Here is a 14,969-nt window from a genome sequence, read left to right on the forward strand (position 1 = left end):
ACACTTCCTAAGAAGCTCAGAGGACAACATGGTATCAGTGGACACCATACTGGGAGATCCTGCTCTAGACAGACATAAGGACAAGCCCCCTGTGCTACCCATCTCGCCAGGAGTCAAAGATGGACACACTACTAAGGCACATGTTTCTTCATGTCAAGACCCCCAGTTCTGTCAGTCTTCAAACCTCTGCTGAGAAGCTGGAATGCTGAAAGGCCAAAGTACTGTGGCTCAACCCAATTGGTTAGAGAGAACAAACTGGACACTGGGTCAATCCTATCCCATTGGCAAAGGGTTTTGGAAACTGAGATCCGGTTTACCTGAGATTTTGGAAAAGAAATGACAGCTTTAGCTTCAAAAGGCCTATTATTGAAATGGTGGGGAAGTCACATTGCAAGTAAGTACCTGTAAAGAAACATCATACTGGGGAAATGCAATAGCACCCATCTCAGCGAAATCCACAACAATTCATCCTCGATGCTAGAGGCGGAGCACAAGAGATGCACCTCAGAACAAGCATTGAATGCTGTATAGTTTAGGTTCAGAAGGGGCACCCATGGTTCTTACAAACTACGCAACCAAATGAAACATAAAGAACGGAATAAATGTAGCATCACATAAACAAATGGGTGCAGTGGCTATTTCCTAGCATAAAAGCATGCTAAACCGAGTCATGCAGTCCCATGCAAAGCACTTACACTTATTTCACATGATAGTTCTCCAGCAGACTCACAGTACACTCATGGCTCATGCATAGTAGACCAGTCCCAAAGATTATGCATATAGCTCACACCATGCAGTCTCGTGTTAATGGCACAGCACTCAAGACTTGCACGAGACATCCAACATGCCAGACTGCTCTCCTGGGTTCAATGAGCCACAGCGAGCAATGCCAAAAAAAGAAACACTTGTCAGATTCGGGAACTTCCAAGGAATACCCCACTTCTGGCAAGAGGAGAGATTCGGCAACAGGAAATAACAAATAAGGTTAGGTATATATTCCACAGATCTTCAGGGGTCCAGAAGACTGCTACACTCCTTCCGAAAAAACAAACAACAACAAAAAACATTTAGAATGAAATACGTTGATTAGCTGCTTCAGAGAAAAATGCAAATGAGTATTTCATTAATACTGGCAACATTTCAGCAACCGTCCAACTGCATGGATGCACGAATTTATCCAAATTTAAGTTTAACCCTTTCTGCTGGGAGGAAAGAAGCTGAACAGAAATAATCACAGTATTAATCATCTCTCTTGCTGGCACCTCAGAAAAGCCCCGGCTGAAGACACTTGCAAGCTCCACAGAGGCACAAGGTTTCTAAAGTTACCTGCAAAGTTAACCAACTGTCCTGACGGCACCCCCTCAGGTCTGCACACCCTGAAACCTCAGAGCTGCCACATGTCAGTCAAAGTTCACACGATCTAAAGTTGCCAAGTGTTCAACAAGCCCCATCCCTGATTTCACAGCTCTGCCTTGACATGCCCCCCCATCAGAAGGAAGGGGAGATTTAGCAAGCCCTATACAGTAATGCCACACAATTATGTCCAGCTAAGCAGATCACAAGTGATACAAACCTGTCTTATACCTAAGGGTGCACATCAATGCATTCTTTATTCTACCGTTAATTCCCAAAATTCCAGAACACTGATCCTCCTCACCATTTGATGTCTCCCTTCTTAGACAGAGCTCCCCAGACCCTTCTCCCAGTAGCACAAAGGATAGTTAGGCAGCTCTTTCCATGTGTGAATATGGGACACCTTTAACAGTTGAGAATTAGGAGGCAACACTTGACCCAAATGATCATGGGTACAATCTTCCTGAAAATTTGCCTGCATAAGCATCACTGACATTATGGAGAAATTCATGGCACCCTATGTTTCTGAGAGTGTTGAGATGGGACAGGAGGGCATCCTATGAATTTTCTGTCTCAGGTCGCAAAATATTTTGGCTGATCTGGACTCATACTGAATTGTTGGTGCACTGAGATCAGTACTGTCTACTCCGATTGGCAGCAGCTCTTCAGGTTCTCATGGGAAGGTCTTTCACACCTTCCACATAAGCCCCAGGGATTGAATTGGGGACCTTCAGAGTGCAGGGGTGCTGCTAAAGATAATTCACACCACCTCCTATTTTTAAAGTGGAGATGCCAGGGATTGAACCTGACGCTGTTCTACCACTGAACCGCCCCTGATTACACCACATCAACAAGTTGCTCTTCTATGATCATATTCCTACAGGTATTGGTGTTCTCAAAGGTCACCAGGACACCTGGCTATGTTCCATGCAAACAGCCTCAAAATTTACTGCCACCAAAACTCTACAACATTCGACCAAGGTGATAGTCCTTCTATCCACTCTGGCAATAACCCACAACCTAATTCTTCCTGAAAATACCCCGAGGGAACCAGAGGAGTTACTCATCACCAATCAAGAGACAGCTCAGAGGTGATTTTCATCCTGAGGTCCCCAAGTCACTTGGCACTCCCCCTACATCACAGTTTTACTGGGGCATGTATACAGGGCAGTAGGACCTAGATGGTACAGTATTTAAAGAGAATTATACTTTTCAAAAAGGCCTGGATGTGTGCACCCCAAACAGGAAGCGGCACATCCTTGGTCCCCCCCACCCATCTGTTCCCAAGACCCAAGTCCCTCAGTCCCGTCTCATCACAAACACAGCCCTCTCCACTATAACACAGCCCTGTTTATCAAGGCCCTGGGCTCTCAAGCAGGAGTATTTCAGCGGCTCTGCTTCCACTCGGCTGACACACACTATTTATAGATGCTTACCATTCTCCCAGATCTTTCCTCAGGATCTCAGCAGAAATAGACCGCCCCCAGGTCCCTGAAGCCTCCCTGCAAAGCAGCCAGGGCAAGGATTCCAGCCAGGCCCCTGAGGGCTGTCCACAGCCTTCCTCATGTTTCCACCTCCTCCACTCAGCCAGACTCCAGTTCCCAAATGTCCATTCTGTTCTCGTTCCTACCCTATTCCCCCACACAAGCCTCACAATCCTTCCCCTTCCGAGTAGACCTTCTGGCACTCTGTATCTCAAACACAGCTCCTAGAGGTCCACAGTTCTGGGTTCAGAGCACTACTGGTTTTTTTTAAAAAACGGGAATCGGGGGCAGTGAGAAAGAAAGCAGGCAGCATCATTAACACAGCAGTATACTCAGTTGGTTCAGGGCCCTCTTGTGGGGTCCTGGAGAGCCCAGCATGCTAACAGAGACCCATGGGGACCCACCACACCTGCACAGGTGCAGGCAAGCAGATCTGGGGGCCATACACTCCTCCAGGTAGACAATGTTGATTTACTGAGGGTTAGGCCACTGGCCCATTGTGCCCAGTGTTGCCTAGCATCCAACTGACAGGCGCTCCACAGAGTCTCTGATCAAGCTCTTCCCGTTGCTACCTGTGATCTTTGCAACAGGAGATGCTGGGGATTGAACCTGGTACCCTCATGCATGCCAAGCCCGTGCTCTACCACTAAGCCATGGCCCCTCCCCAGTGGAATGGTTCTTGGCATCAGAGCGAAAGGAGACACTCAGGAGCTCATTAAGGCCAATTCTGTATCGACACCAGCCTCAAAGTTGAGTACCTCTGGGCTTATTTTGTTGCCTTCTGTAGAATCTGAGAATCCAGCTTCTGACTCTCCTGGCTTGGCAAGAGATGCCTCTTGCTCTGTTGACAAGCCACAAAGTCCAGCCTGAGAACAAGCTGAGTCTTAGGCTAGTTAGCTGGACAGTCATGAGCAGGCTCAGTTCTACTTTGTGAAACTTTTTCCATGCTGGATGAAGTCAACTGACATGGACAAGTAAGCCCTCCAAAGCTTCACCCCAGTCAACACCAAGCATGCCCCAGTAACAAGACGGGCATTTCTACCTTGTTCCTCTAGCAGCCTTTTGAGAAAGTGTTTTCCCTTCCTTTAGTTGTTGTTTTTTAAAGTCAAATCTAAATCCAAAGGATGGGGGCAACATGCCAAAATTATATCCAGCTTCTCCTCATACTTTGGACAGGGATTTCCCAAAGGAAGTCACCACAGAGAGGCCACACCAAGATGGTTGCAATTTCTTTTTCTTTCTTTTTTTAAATGTGACATGCCCATTAAGAAAGAGAGAAGAGCACAAACAAAATGCCATTCTTCTGAAAAGCCTCAGGGTTCCTCCTCGGCAACAGGAAATCCTTCTGTGGCCCCCACCACATTTCAGCTGCCCTGGGGAAGGGCGGAATGGCAAGGTGGCGAGCAAACAAACCCCACGCTCAAGATGCCAGCCACGCAAGGCCGTGCACGGAGGCAAGAGGCTCTGCACAAAAGTTAGAACTTTGACAGCACCTTTCAGGGCCAGAAGCAAAAACAACAACAAGGGAAAAAAAACCCTTCTCTGCCCCCTGTTGGGTGATTGGCAGCTATCAATCACTTGGGGGAGGGGGAGAGTAGGAGATTCCCCCATGCTGTCACACCTTTATGTTGCAGAAGCCCCGCTTATGCCACAGGTCTCCTTCGGTTCCCCCCCTCCCCACCCCAACGCATTGCAATCTGGACCGGTTTGGCCAGATCCCCTCCCTTTCCTCTGCATGGCCTCCTCGCTCAGCCGCCCCCCTGCAACTACAGCCCTCAATGTTCTTGGATCGGGAGGGGGGGGGGAGAGAGAAAACTCTAGCGGAGAGGAACTTCACCCTTTTCCAGCGGGGGGTTCCGCAGGGCGCTTCCGTCCCCAGTTACGCCTCCCCGCCAGCCCCACATACTGAAATAATAAAAGGGTTGTTTGCCGGAGCGCTTCTGCTCCCCCCTCCACCCCCACTCCTTTCCTTTTCAGAAAGAAAAAAGGGGGGGAAAAGCATCCCTCCCTTCCCTCCCCCCGCCGGTAAACAGATCCGCTTACTCCTCCAAACGCATCCAACACAGCCCACCGCCAGAGCCCTCCTGCCTGCGTCGCGCACCCAGCCCCCCCCCCTCCACCGATCTGCATGTGTGAATCCGGATTCCTGTTTACACCTAAAGCGGTTTCGGCAGCAATTTAGAAGAAAAGGCTTAGGAGAAGAGGGGAAGGGAAGGGGGGGGGGAGAAAGTGGCGGCTGCTGAGAAGCACAGCGCAAAGGCAATTTTTTTAAAACATAAAAGACCTGAAGAGGTGTCGCTTGGGGGGGGGGGGAGCAGGAAACGGCATTCTTTTTTTCTTTCTTTTTTTTCGGGGGGGTTTCCAACTGTGTTGGTCCGACTGCCAAGGCTTTTTGCTTACACCGGATTGAAACAAAAGGCTGGTTCATACAGACTACACACTAGGGTGTTTTTTTAATTACTATTTTTTCTTTAAACAGCAAAACCCATCTCCCTCCCTCCTCCCCCTCCCTCTCTCTCTCTCCGTTCCTTCCCGGCCAAACCCCACGGAGACTTTGTTGCCCGCTGAGACTTCGGCGAGCTCTTGAGGTGGGCGACTTCCCCTCCCCCCTCCCTCTTTCCTCCCCCCCCCCCCAAAGGTGGGGAAAGCGAGATCCCGAAAAAGGAAATTCGGGAGCATCCTGCTGGAACCGAACCGAGCAGGGCGGCTGAGGGGGTGGGCGATTTTTAATTCCAAGAGGGAGGGGGGCTTGCGAAAGAGAGAGAAAGGCAGCGCCAGTTACTCACCCGCCTGCTGCTGGGCACCGACCCCTTCGGCGGCTGCTTTTCGGGGGAGACTTTTCTCCCCCTCCCGAGGCGGTGCGGACTCCTCGCCGCCGGGGAGACTGCCGGATCCTTCGGCGCCACTGCCAACCTTCAGCGAAAGCATATTCATCGCCCCTCGGCTCGCCCGCTCACATTATCCTCACGCAACTCGGCTGGACATGACGCCCCCGCGGCTCCTCGCCTCGCCTCCTCCCCTCCCTCCCTCCCACCCCCCTCCCTCGCTCGCTCGCTCTCTTTCTCCCCTTTCCTCCCTTGCAAACACACAAAAGAAAAAGCGAGCCAGGAGGAGGAGGACGACGAGGAGAAGGAGGGGGCGGGTGGGCAGCGGCAGCAGCAGCAGCGAAGATGCAAGGCTGGGAGAATTTGCTCTCCGGCTCGGCTCTCTCGTGGCTCTCTCCACCCTCCTCTTCGCCACGGCTGGGTGGAGGAAAAGGCAAGACACAAGCCAGAGCCTTGGCGGGGCTTTCGCGCCGAGGGCCCCCCCGCCTCTGCCTCTGCCTCTATTCTTCCCGTCCTCCGCCTGCCTGCCTGCCTGTCTCCCTTTTGCTCGGAAAGAGAAGGAGGGGGAGGGAGGGAAGAAAAGGCTCGCGGAGGCTTCCTTCGGCTGAGCTCCTTAAGAACTGCTCTCGCTCGCCTCGCCAAGCTCTCTGCTTACCTTGTCAGCAAGCGAGCAGCAGCCCCAGCATCCGGAACCCCAGGGAGAGACCTGCAAAGCATCTTGGGGGATGTAGTTTTCAGATCTGCTGGGGAGAGCGGGGGGGAGGAGGGGAAGGGAGAGGATAGGCTGGAAGGCAGGTGCGCCGAGAGGGGCTTTTTTCTTTCTTTCTGCTGGGTGCTAGGGTGGGAAAGGCAACGGGGTTTTGCTCCTCACCTTTGGTTTCTTACTGGTGGTGGGTCATAGGAGGAGAGGACAGGAGCAGTCGGACAACGCGTGGTTGGAGGAGGCAGGAGCCTAGGAGCCAATCGCACCAGGCATGGCTTATTTTTTTTGGGGGGGGGGGGGAGGGGGGACGTGCAACCTTTTTTCGATTTTAAAAAAACGGCACTTTTAAAAAGGTAACAACGAAAAACTGCAACGTTTTCCCATAAAAAGTCTTCAACTTCTTCGGCGCCTCCCCCCTGAAAGTTTGTACGTAGCAGTGTCGCCCACACTGGATAAATTCCCATGTGTTACAGCTGGACGAACCATACTTTGGTTGAGTTCAGAATTTTTTTTTTTAATTAAAAAATAAATCCCGAAACCGACGATTAACAAGCCGGTTACTGTTTATGTGTCACCAGTGCCCTCTAATGGTAATAATAGGAACTGCGTCGCTCGGGCTGCCTAAATGAAGGGACTAGCGTCTTGGACATGACAGGGCAGCGCTGGCTCGTGGTAAGGAGGGAACATCCGGGAGGGGGGGGGGCTCCCTCTGTGTGACCAAAAATGACAGTGCAACAGTGTCTAGATGTTATGGGCTAGAATGTTGCTGTAACACCACTCCCTAATCTTAAACACACGCAACAGTGCATTGTGTAGCGGTTAAGAGTGGCGGCTTCTAATCTGGAGAGCCAGGTTTGATTCCCCACTTCTCTACATGCAGCCAGCTGGATGACCTTGGGTGATTCTCTTAGAGCTCTCACAGCCTCACCTACCTCACAAGGGGGTCTGTTGTGGAGAGAGAAAGGAAAGGGAATTGTAAACCGCTTTGACTAAGGTGACCAGATTTTAATAGTGGTAAAGTAGGACACTGTGGGGGGGGGGGTTGCTCATATTGGGAGCCTCCAGGCTGTTGGGGCTGTTGCTTCAAGGACGTGGGGAGCGCTGTGGTACTCAAAGCGGGGCTGGTCACCGAGTTGAAGGAGAAAGCAAAGGGGGAGAAGGAATATAAGAGGGACGGTGGGCGGAAAGAAAGGCGCAAAAGGGGCCCCCGATAGAGGCCAGCAGGTGAGACAGAGAGGGAGGGCGAGAGAGGCAGAAGGAAGGGTAAGGTGCGTAAGCGACTGCAGCCAACCCACCTTCTACAGAGCCTCTGACTGCGGTGGTAAAAGTGCGCCGGGCCATGCCCCCCTCACTGAGCCTTGCGGGGCCTTTTCACAGGCAGTAATGCTCTGTGCCACCTCACGATGAGGTTGCCTTTCGAACGTGCAGGGAGGAGAGAGAATGGAACAGGGCGGCCGCAGGGAGAAGAAAGAATTCTCGCACCCAGACGTTGCTGCGGGGTGCGCACCCAGGCCCGGCACCTGCAGGACTTTTTAAAGCTGGGGCGGGACGCGGGACTATTTTGCCTTTGGTGTGAGTGTTTCGCGAGAATTGTGACACACGGTCACCTTAGCTTGAGACTCCTTTGGAGCAAAAAAGAACAAAAAAAAAAGTTAAAAAAACAGCCTTTCTTCTTCAACAGAGGCACTGTGGTGTAGCAGAGTGTCCGGGTTCAGATCCTCATTATTCCAGGAAGTTTTTGGCCCATTACTCTCTCTCAACAAAACCTACCTCATAGGGTTGTGGTTGTTGTTAGGATAAAATGGAGAGGGTAGGTCGATGTTCTAAGCCATTTTCAATCTCCATGGGGGAGAAATACATAGCTTAAATAAATTCTTTCTCAGTCTGTATTCACATATTAGGATTTTATCACTTGTCATTACTGAATTGTCACTATTGAAACCTGAGATGTCACAGTGAGGAGTGGTATATTAATTGAATGAATGAATGAATGAATCTGCCTCCCAAAAGATGTCACTTTTCACAAGCATGTGATCTGTCCAAGTTAGTTGGTGCTACCAGGCCTCATCACTAAGATTTGCAAGGTGTAGCCTGGGAATTAGCCCTGGCAGACCAAAGGTGGGGAAACAACAGAGTGTAAGAAAACAATAAGAGCCCTCCTGGATCAGAGCAGTGGCCCCTCTAGGCCAGCTTTCTCTTTCATACAGAGCAGGGAATAGTAAAAGATCTCAAGAGAGCCAACATGACATAGCTGGATAGACTAGGACCTGGGTTCAAATCCTCACTTATACTGTGGAAGCTCGCTTGGTGATCCTGGGTGAGGCAGATTCTCCCAGCCTAACCTACCTCACAAGTTTGTTGTTTCGAGGAGCTAGAAGAAAAAAGAATAATATTCTAAGCACGGGTAAATCCAAATCAGGGTGGAAAGTGTGGTATAATATAAACGAACTAGCAAAAAAGTATGTTGTATCTAAAAACAGAACGGGCACTAGCCCTTGCCCCCCGCCCGCCCGCCCGCCCGCCCGCCCGCCCGCCCCAGGCAGGCCTGGAGAGGCCTTGGCGGGCCTTTTTGGGGGTTGGGGAGAGCACTGGCAGGGATCCCGTTCCTCCCCCTGGCCCCAAAAGGCCTGTTGAGGCCTCTCCAGACCTGCACAGGCCTTTTCAGGGCAGCAGGGTAGAGCTCTGGTGGGGACACCATCCCCCGGGCCTCCCTTCTTCCAGATGGAAGAAGATATAGGGGAATGCGGCCAGGGGTGGGACATCCTTCCTGATTGGCCATTTGTTGGATGGATGGCCAATCAGGGATGGGACAGCCTACCTAATTGATAGGTGATGAGTCCCAACTCCTTCCAGTATCCTCTTCCCGTTTTATTTATATAATAATTCAGAAAAGATCAGATGAATGCAAAGGTACAAAATGCATCAAGAGAAGCACAAAATAGTCCTGGTCCCCACCCAATTCTGGCTCTTGGTCCTGAGATTTTATTCTTTTCACAGGAACATCTTGAGAAAGTTGCTGAACCCCCTGACCTTTGAGATCGAGTCTGGTATCACCATCTAGATAAGCTTCTTGGGCAGCCTTTCCCAACCTTTTGACCATGGAGGAGCCCCTAAAACCATTTTTCCGGTTTCAAGGAGCCTGGGAGGTGATGTCAGCTTGGCCACCCTTCCCTGCCACATCCCTGAACTGACATAATCTCCTGAACCCTTCGCCGTCCTTTGGCTCCCTCCCTCTACCTTTGCTACTACTATGGTGGCTCTGCCTCATGTTGGATGGAAAGAAGGGCAGGAGCTGAGAAGACAGCCCAGCCCCCCCCCCATCACAAATGACTCCTCCCCGTTGATTTTTACCCCCATGGCTTACCTACCAAACCCTCCAGGCAGTGGCAGCCATTTCTCTAGCTTGTGGCCACGTTCATTAAAGCAGAAGAAAAAAGGCTTTTGACCCCCTCCAGAGTTCCCATGGACCCCTGGTTGGGAATCCCTGCCCAAGGAAAACCAGTCCAGATTGCAGACTCACTAGGTGGCAATCACATTATATCACTCATATGACAGAAAGAGGAGGAAACGCAAGCTGAACACCAGGAGGTGCACTGTAATGAGGAAGGACCCAAAGATCTGAGGCATGGGAGAATGATGTCCACCACTGCCTGACCTGTCTTACCAGACTGCTGCTCCTCTTGATACATGTGCCGAGGGAAGCAAAGGTTATGGTGTTCTTGTTCTCTGAGCATGCATGTAAACATAAGGCAGCAAGAAGCTGTGCTTCTTGCACTAACCCTAACCCAACAGGTGGAGCTCTATGATCCACTCATGGACTGAAGACCTCTAAGTATGAGCTAGCATAAAACAAAAACATAGAAGGAGAGACAAAAGATTGGGGGGGGGGTTCTGAAGGGACTCAAAGTTGCTTCCCTACCCCTCCCAATGCCTGTGATGTAGGTAGGGCTGAGAGAGCTCTGAAGGAACTGTGACTGGCACAAGGTCACCCAGCTGGCTACATGCAGAGGAGGAGCAGGGAATCAAATCCGGTTCTCCAGATTAGAGGCTGCCGCTCTTAACCACTACACCACGTTGGCTCTCAAGGGGATCAATGGTGCAGTCCTGAATTTAGTTACCCCTTTTAAAGTTTGCTGACTTCAGTGGCCTTAGAAGGGAATATTTGTTGAGAATTGCCCTGTTGGAGGCCAAAAGCACCAATTGATGGGGAAAGTCACAGGGATCAGGGCTTCAAGCACTGGGTTTTGTTTTTTTTAAGAGCCTCTTCGTCCCATTTCCTTACTTAAAACAGCTTTCTCTAGCTGAGTTTTGTTCTGGTGGTAAAAAAAGGAGAGAAGAGGTTTTCTCTCAGAAACAAAGGGGAAAAGCCTTACCCCAATACTGTGGCCCTGATCAATTTTCCATCACAGATATAATGTGGGAAGGAGAAAAACGACCTTCCTCAGCCCTCATCCAAATGGGGTTCTCTCCACCACAAGCTTGTGCTGGTTTTTTGTAGCAAAATTATGTGCCATCTACAGGTTATTGTGAAGAGACTTATGGGCAATCATAAGAAGAGTTATGCCCTTCTGAACACGCTGACTTCACTGGACTCAGCAAGTCTTAACACCTCGTAGGATGGCCCTGTGAACTTGCAGTCAAAATCACAAGATGTCATAGTCCCGATGTATGGTGCATGGGTCAGACCCCACCTGGAGTACTGTGTGCAGTTCTGGAGGCCTCACTTCAAAAAGGAGGTAGGTGAAATTGAGAGGGTGCAGAGAGAGCAATGAGGATGATCCGGGGCCCTATGAGGAAAGGCTGAGGGACTTGGGAATGTTCAGCCTGGAGAAGAGGATGTGGAGAGGGGGCAGGATTGCTCTAGTTGAGAGGCTGTCAATTAGAGGAGGGTGGGCAGCAGTTCCTGTTGGCAGCACAGGATGAGGCCTACGGTAATTGGTTAAAACTACATGAAAAATTGTACCAGCTAGAAATCAGGAAAAAAATTCACAGGCAGAGTACTTCAGCCATGGGATACGCTGCCTAATGAGGTGGTGAGCTCCCCCTCACTGGCAGCCTTTAAGCGGCAGCTGGACAGATATTTACCATGGATGCTTTAGGCTGATTTTTCATTGAGTACAGGGTTGGACTAGATGGCCTGTATGGCCCCTTCCAACTCTATGATTCTGAGTATGCTTATGGGGAGTACATCCCACAGAAATCACTGAGTAGGAAGGACTAAGATTTGGGAGACCCAAAGGCATCTCAACTTACAACTGCCTTCCTTTCCTCTCCCTGCAACAGACACCCTGTGAGGTAAGTGAGGCTGAGAGAGCTCAGAGAGAACTATGACTAGCCCAGGGTCACCCACCTGGCTCTGTGTGGAGCAGGAGTGTGGAATCAAACTCAGTTCTCCTGATTAGAGGCCACTGCTCTTAGCAACTACACAAAACTGGCTGTCAAAGGATGTCAAGAAGCTGTGAAGATATGCCCAATTTCTCTGATGGGGCAAATAGCCGTACACTGCAGCTGCTTCTGGGTGGGAAAACAGCACAGAGATCAAAACACCTCCTTGCACACCATGAAGCAGACCCCCCCCCCCAACTTCGTTTCCAGTACAGATCTCCAGGCACAGATCTGCCCTAAAGAGGGAAGGGCTCATGTCTGTCATACGGATTTTGTGTGAATTGGCCCTGAACCCCTTTAAGTGGAAGTGCATGGAATTGAACCTGAGACCATCAGCATGCAAACCTGAGACCATCAGCCACCACCCTCCCCAAATGGAGCAATGTAGAAACACATACTGAAGATGTAATGTAAAATAAAGTGTGTGGGGGCGGGGAGACCACAGGATTCAACATTTGTATGGAAAGGCCTAACATTACTTCAGAATTTTGTGAAGCTGCCATTCTGCTTCTCATGGACAGACTCTGCCAGCTGCATAGCTCAACAACATCTGCTGTGTGGACAAGCCAAGAACTCTGACCATTGTGCGGGGATGCTCAACAGCTTCTGATATTGGTACACTGAGTGACGGTATATGAGAAGCAAGGCCATCTTTGTGCAAAAGATGGGTTCCAAGTTTCTTCCTTCATAAATTCCTGCCTGGGAAGCTATGATTTGAAAGGATGCTAAACTGCATTCAGGCCTCGTTACAAATTATAGTTTACTAGGGACCAAGCCTGTTGCGTTCAGAAATACAACAGGTGCTAGATTAGGGGGTGGAATGCTAGAACTCTGTGGATGGCCTCACCTTCCCCACAGAAACTGGAAAGGCTGCAGGCAGCTGTTAGGGGCAGCTCTCACATGGCAGGAATCATCAGCCTCCAAACCTTAGAGGGAAGTGGAAGGAGGAGGGGGTAGTCGGGGGAGAGAAGGCAGTTGGCTGGCTGCTGGACAGTCAAGCCGATTGGAGGAGGAGGCACTCAGGGGTGGGACAGCTGAGTGGCACTTAAGCCAGGAGAGATTCCCCTCCTCCAAGGGGCTTTACCAGAAATATTGTGGAACAGATAACCTGTGGTTTGCTCAAATCTGAGTGAGTTTAAATGGCTGGACACAGAAAGTTTAGCAAATGTGTTAGTAGCCAGACTCTTGAGGGCCAGTTTATAGTTTATAGTGAAAACAAAACTGTCCTTCCACTATACCTCCAAATATCACTTTGCAACGTATTGGCCAGCAGAAATGGACTTTGGAATAGATGGCTATATGAAAAGGTACATGGTCTGCTCCCAAGCAGCCATTATGGATGCCAGCCAGATACCAGGGTGTAGTCTGCACAGGGCTTTTTACCCAGTCCCAGTTCAAATGAATCCCTCCCATCTACACTGAATTCGATTCGCATTTTGATTTTGAGCACTTTAAATTTTCCCTCTGCAACAAGCATGATTAATTCGTGGTAACCCTACCTTTCCCCCACAAGATCCTGGAGTGGATATGAGCCTCACTATTTCAAAAACCACCATGAGTAAATGTGCAGATATCTGCTCTTTGCATAAATAACTCTGCCTCCTGCAGCACAGCTGCAGCACAGAAGTCTTCCCTGATTGGCCAGAACGTCAGTTGAAAGTCACCCTGGATCCCAGTTGCGAGGCTTCCCTTACAGTGACTGCGCTCCAGAAGCCCTAACTTCTCTCAGCAAAGATTTGCCTCTTGGATTTTTGCCTCTCCTCTGCTGTCTCCAATCTCCCCCCCCCCCCAGTTCAAGAAAAGAAAGGAGGTTCCTGCTGTGCTTGGCTCCCCCCGGCCCCATTCTGAGCTTCCCCAATCAAGTGCTGAACACTTTCTGTTTCAACTGTGGAATAGAAGAAGACCCAAGTTCAAATCAATCTGAATTCAGCAGGATCCACAATGGAATAAACAAAGTAAATGCAGAATCAGCCTAGGTTTCCAGGCCTTCCCTGGACTCTTTAAATTAGATGAATTAGATGGTTAGGGGCCGATTAACTTCTTGCATTCTCTCCCCATCCAAACTGATATGCATATCCTTGGAACACTAGGACCTCTGGTAAGGTGCGACTAATTTCATCAACTCTCAATCTTTTCTTCATCATCATGTCCATAAAACTGAATTAAGCACCACTCAAAGCACCCTAGCGATTTTCCATCCTATAATCCAGGGGTTGGGCAGACCTATCGCATGACTTCCAGTTCCTTTGTCAAACACAGCAATCACAAATAGGCTTGATGGATTTACACTTTAGTCACATATTGTTTTAGGGGCTAGCTTGCCAAACCTTTGCCAGAAGTTACAATTTTCCTATTTAAGCAGAACCCTTAGCACCCATCTCTCTATGTGTGTATTTCTTGATACTTGGCATTTACTGCTTGCTTGCATGTAGACTACTTTCCTTCTCTGATACACTGGTTGTGTTCATTGGTTCCAGTTTGGTGTAGAGCAGACTCTATCAGGAGAACCAGATCTGATCCTCCACATGAAACCAACTGAGTGAGCTCAGCCAGTCACAGTTCTCTCAAAGGTCTCTAAAACCTCCCCCCCCCCACACACACACACACACCTCACATTGTGGAGAAAGAAAGGGAAAAGTGTTTGTAAGCCTCTTTGAGACTCCTTTCGTAGTCTCTTCTCCTCCTCCTTTTCCGCATCATGATGGTAGCTATAATTCACACCTATTCCCTCCCTTTATTCCTGTAAAACCCTGTTTTTTCTTAGTTAATTTCTTATGTACGTATTTTCAAAATTGTGGCATGTTTGCTTGTGCTTGTTTTAAGCTGTCTTTTAATTAAAACACTTTCCAGTATTTTGGACTGGTTTTCTTTACATTTTGGCACATCACTAAAAATAGCGTGACACCATCTCATAGCGCTATTTATTATCGCACCTCCCGGCCCCTCCTCACCTTTTTGCTGTCTCGCTCTTGCCTGCTGCCTTTTCACACTTCTCACCCTCCACAACTGCTGCTGGAAATGGCAGACGAGAGCTTTAAACGCAACTCTCTTCCGCCTGTCAATCAATCCAGGCAGCCAATCCCTTTTCTTTATGTTTTAAAGATCCTGTGATGCCCGCTATTTATTTTATTCAGATTTTTCAGTTTAAACGCCTATGCATCTAATCATAGCGCTGTTTGAATGCAACCCCTTATGGAATCACAAGTCTTGATACTTTTA

At 49.5% G+C, this 14,969-nt stretch overlaps 1 protein-coding gene and 1 long non-coding RNA gene across 4 annotated transcripts in view; both read right to left on the reverse strand.

Annotated features, from left to right (window-relative positions):
* Positions 1-6,369, reverse strand: part of AHDC1 (AT-hook DNA binding motif containing 1) — a 202,348-nt gene extending 195,979 nt beyond the window's left edge. For 2 of the 3 annotated variants that reach the window (XR_013231047.1, XM_077337761.1), the window contains exon 1: positions 5,624-6,310. Coding sequence is in view for 1 of the 3 variants with exons in the window: in XM_077337761.1 (XP_077193876.1) it covers positions 5,624-5,771 (148 nt within the window). In the remaining 2 variants the exon portion in view is untranslated. The other variant, XR_013231048.1, reaches the window with a different exon arrangement.
* A 5,427-nt stretch (positions 6,370-11,796) lies between these two features.
* The window catches only part of LOC143837680 (uncharacterized), a 40,231-nt gene continuing 37,058 nt past the window's right edge, over positions 11,797-14,969 (reverse strand). Inside the window, exon 3 of the long non-coding RNA XR_013231052.1 lies at positions 11,797-11,879. This is a non-coding gene — a long non-coding RNA (uncharacterized LOC143837680). The remainder of the gene's footprint in view (positions 11,880-14,969) is intronic.

Source organism: Paroedura picta, chromosome 5 (assembly GCF_049243985.1).
Source record: "Paroedura picta isolate Pp20150507F chromosome 5, Ppicta_v3.0, whole genome shotgun sequence".
Classification (NCBI taxonomy): domain Eukaryota; kingdom Metazoa; phylum Chordata; class Lepidosauria; order Squamata; family Gekkonidae; genus Paroedura; species Paroedura picta.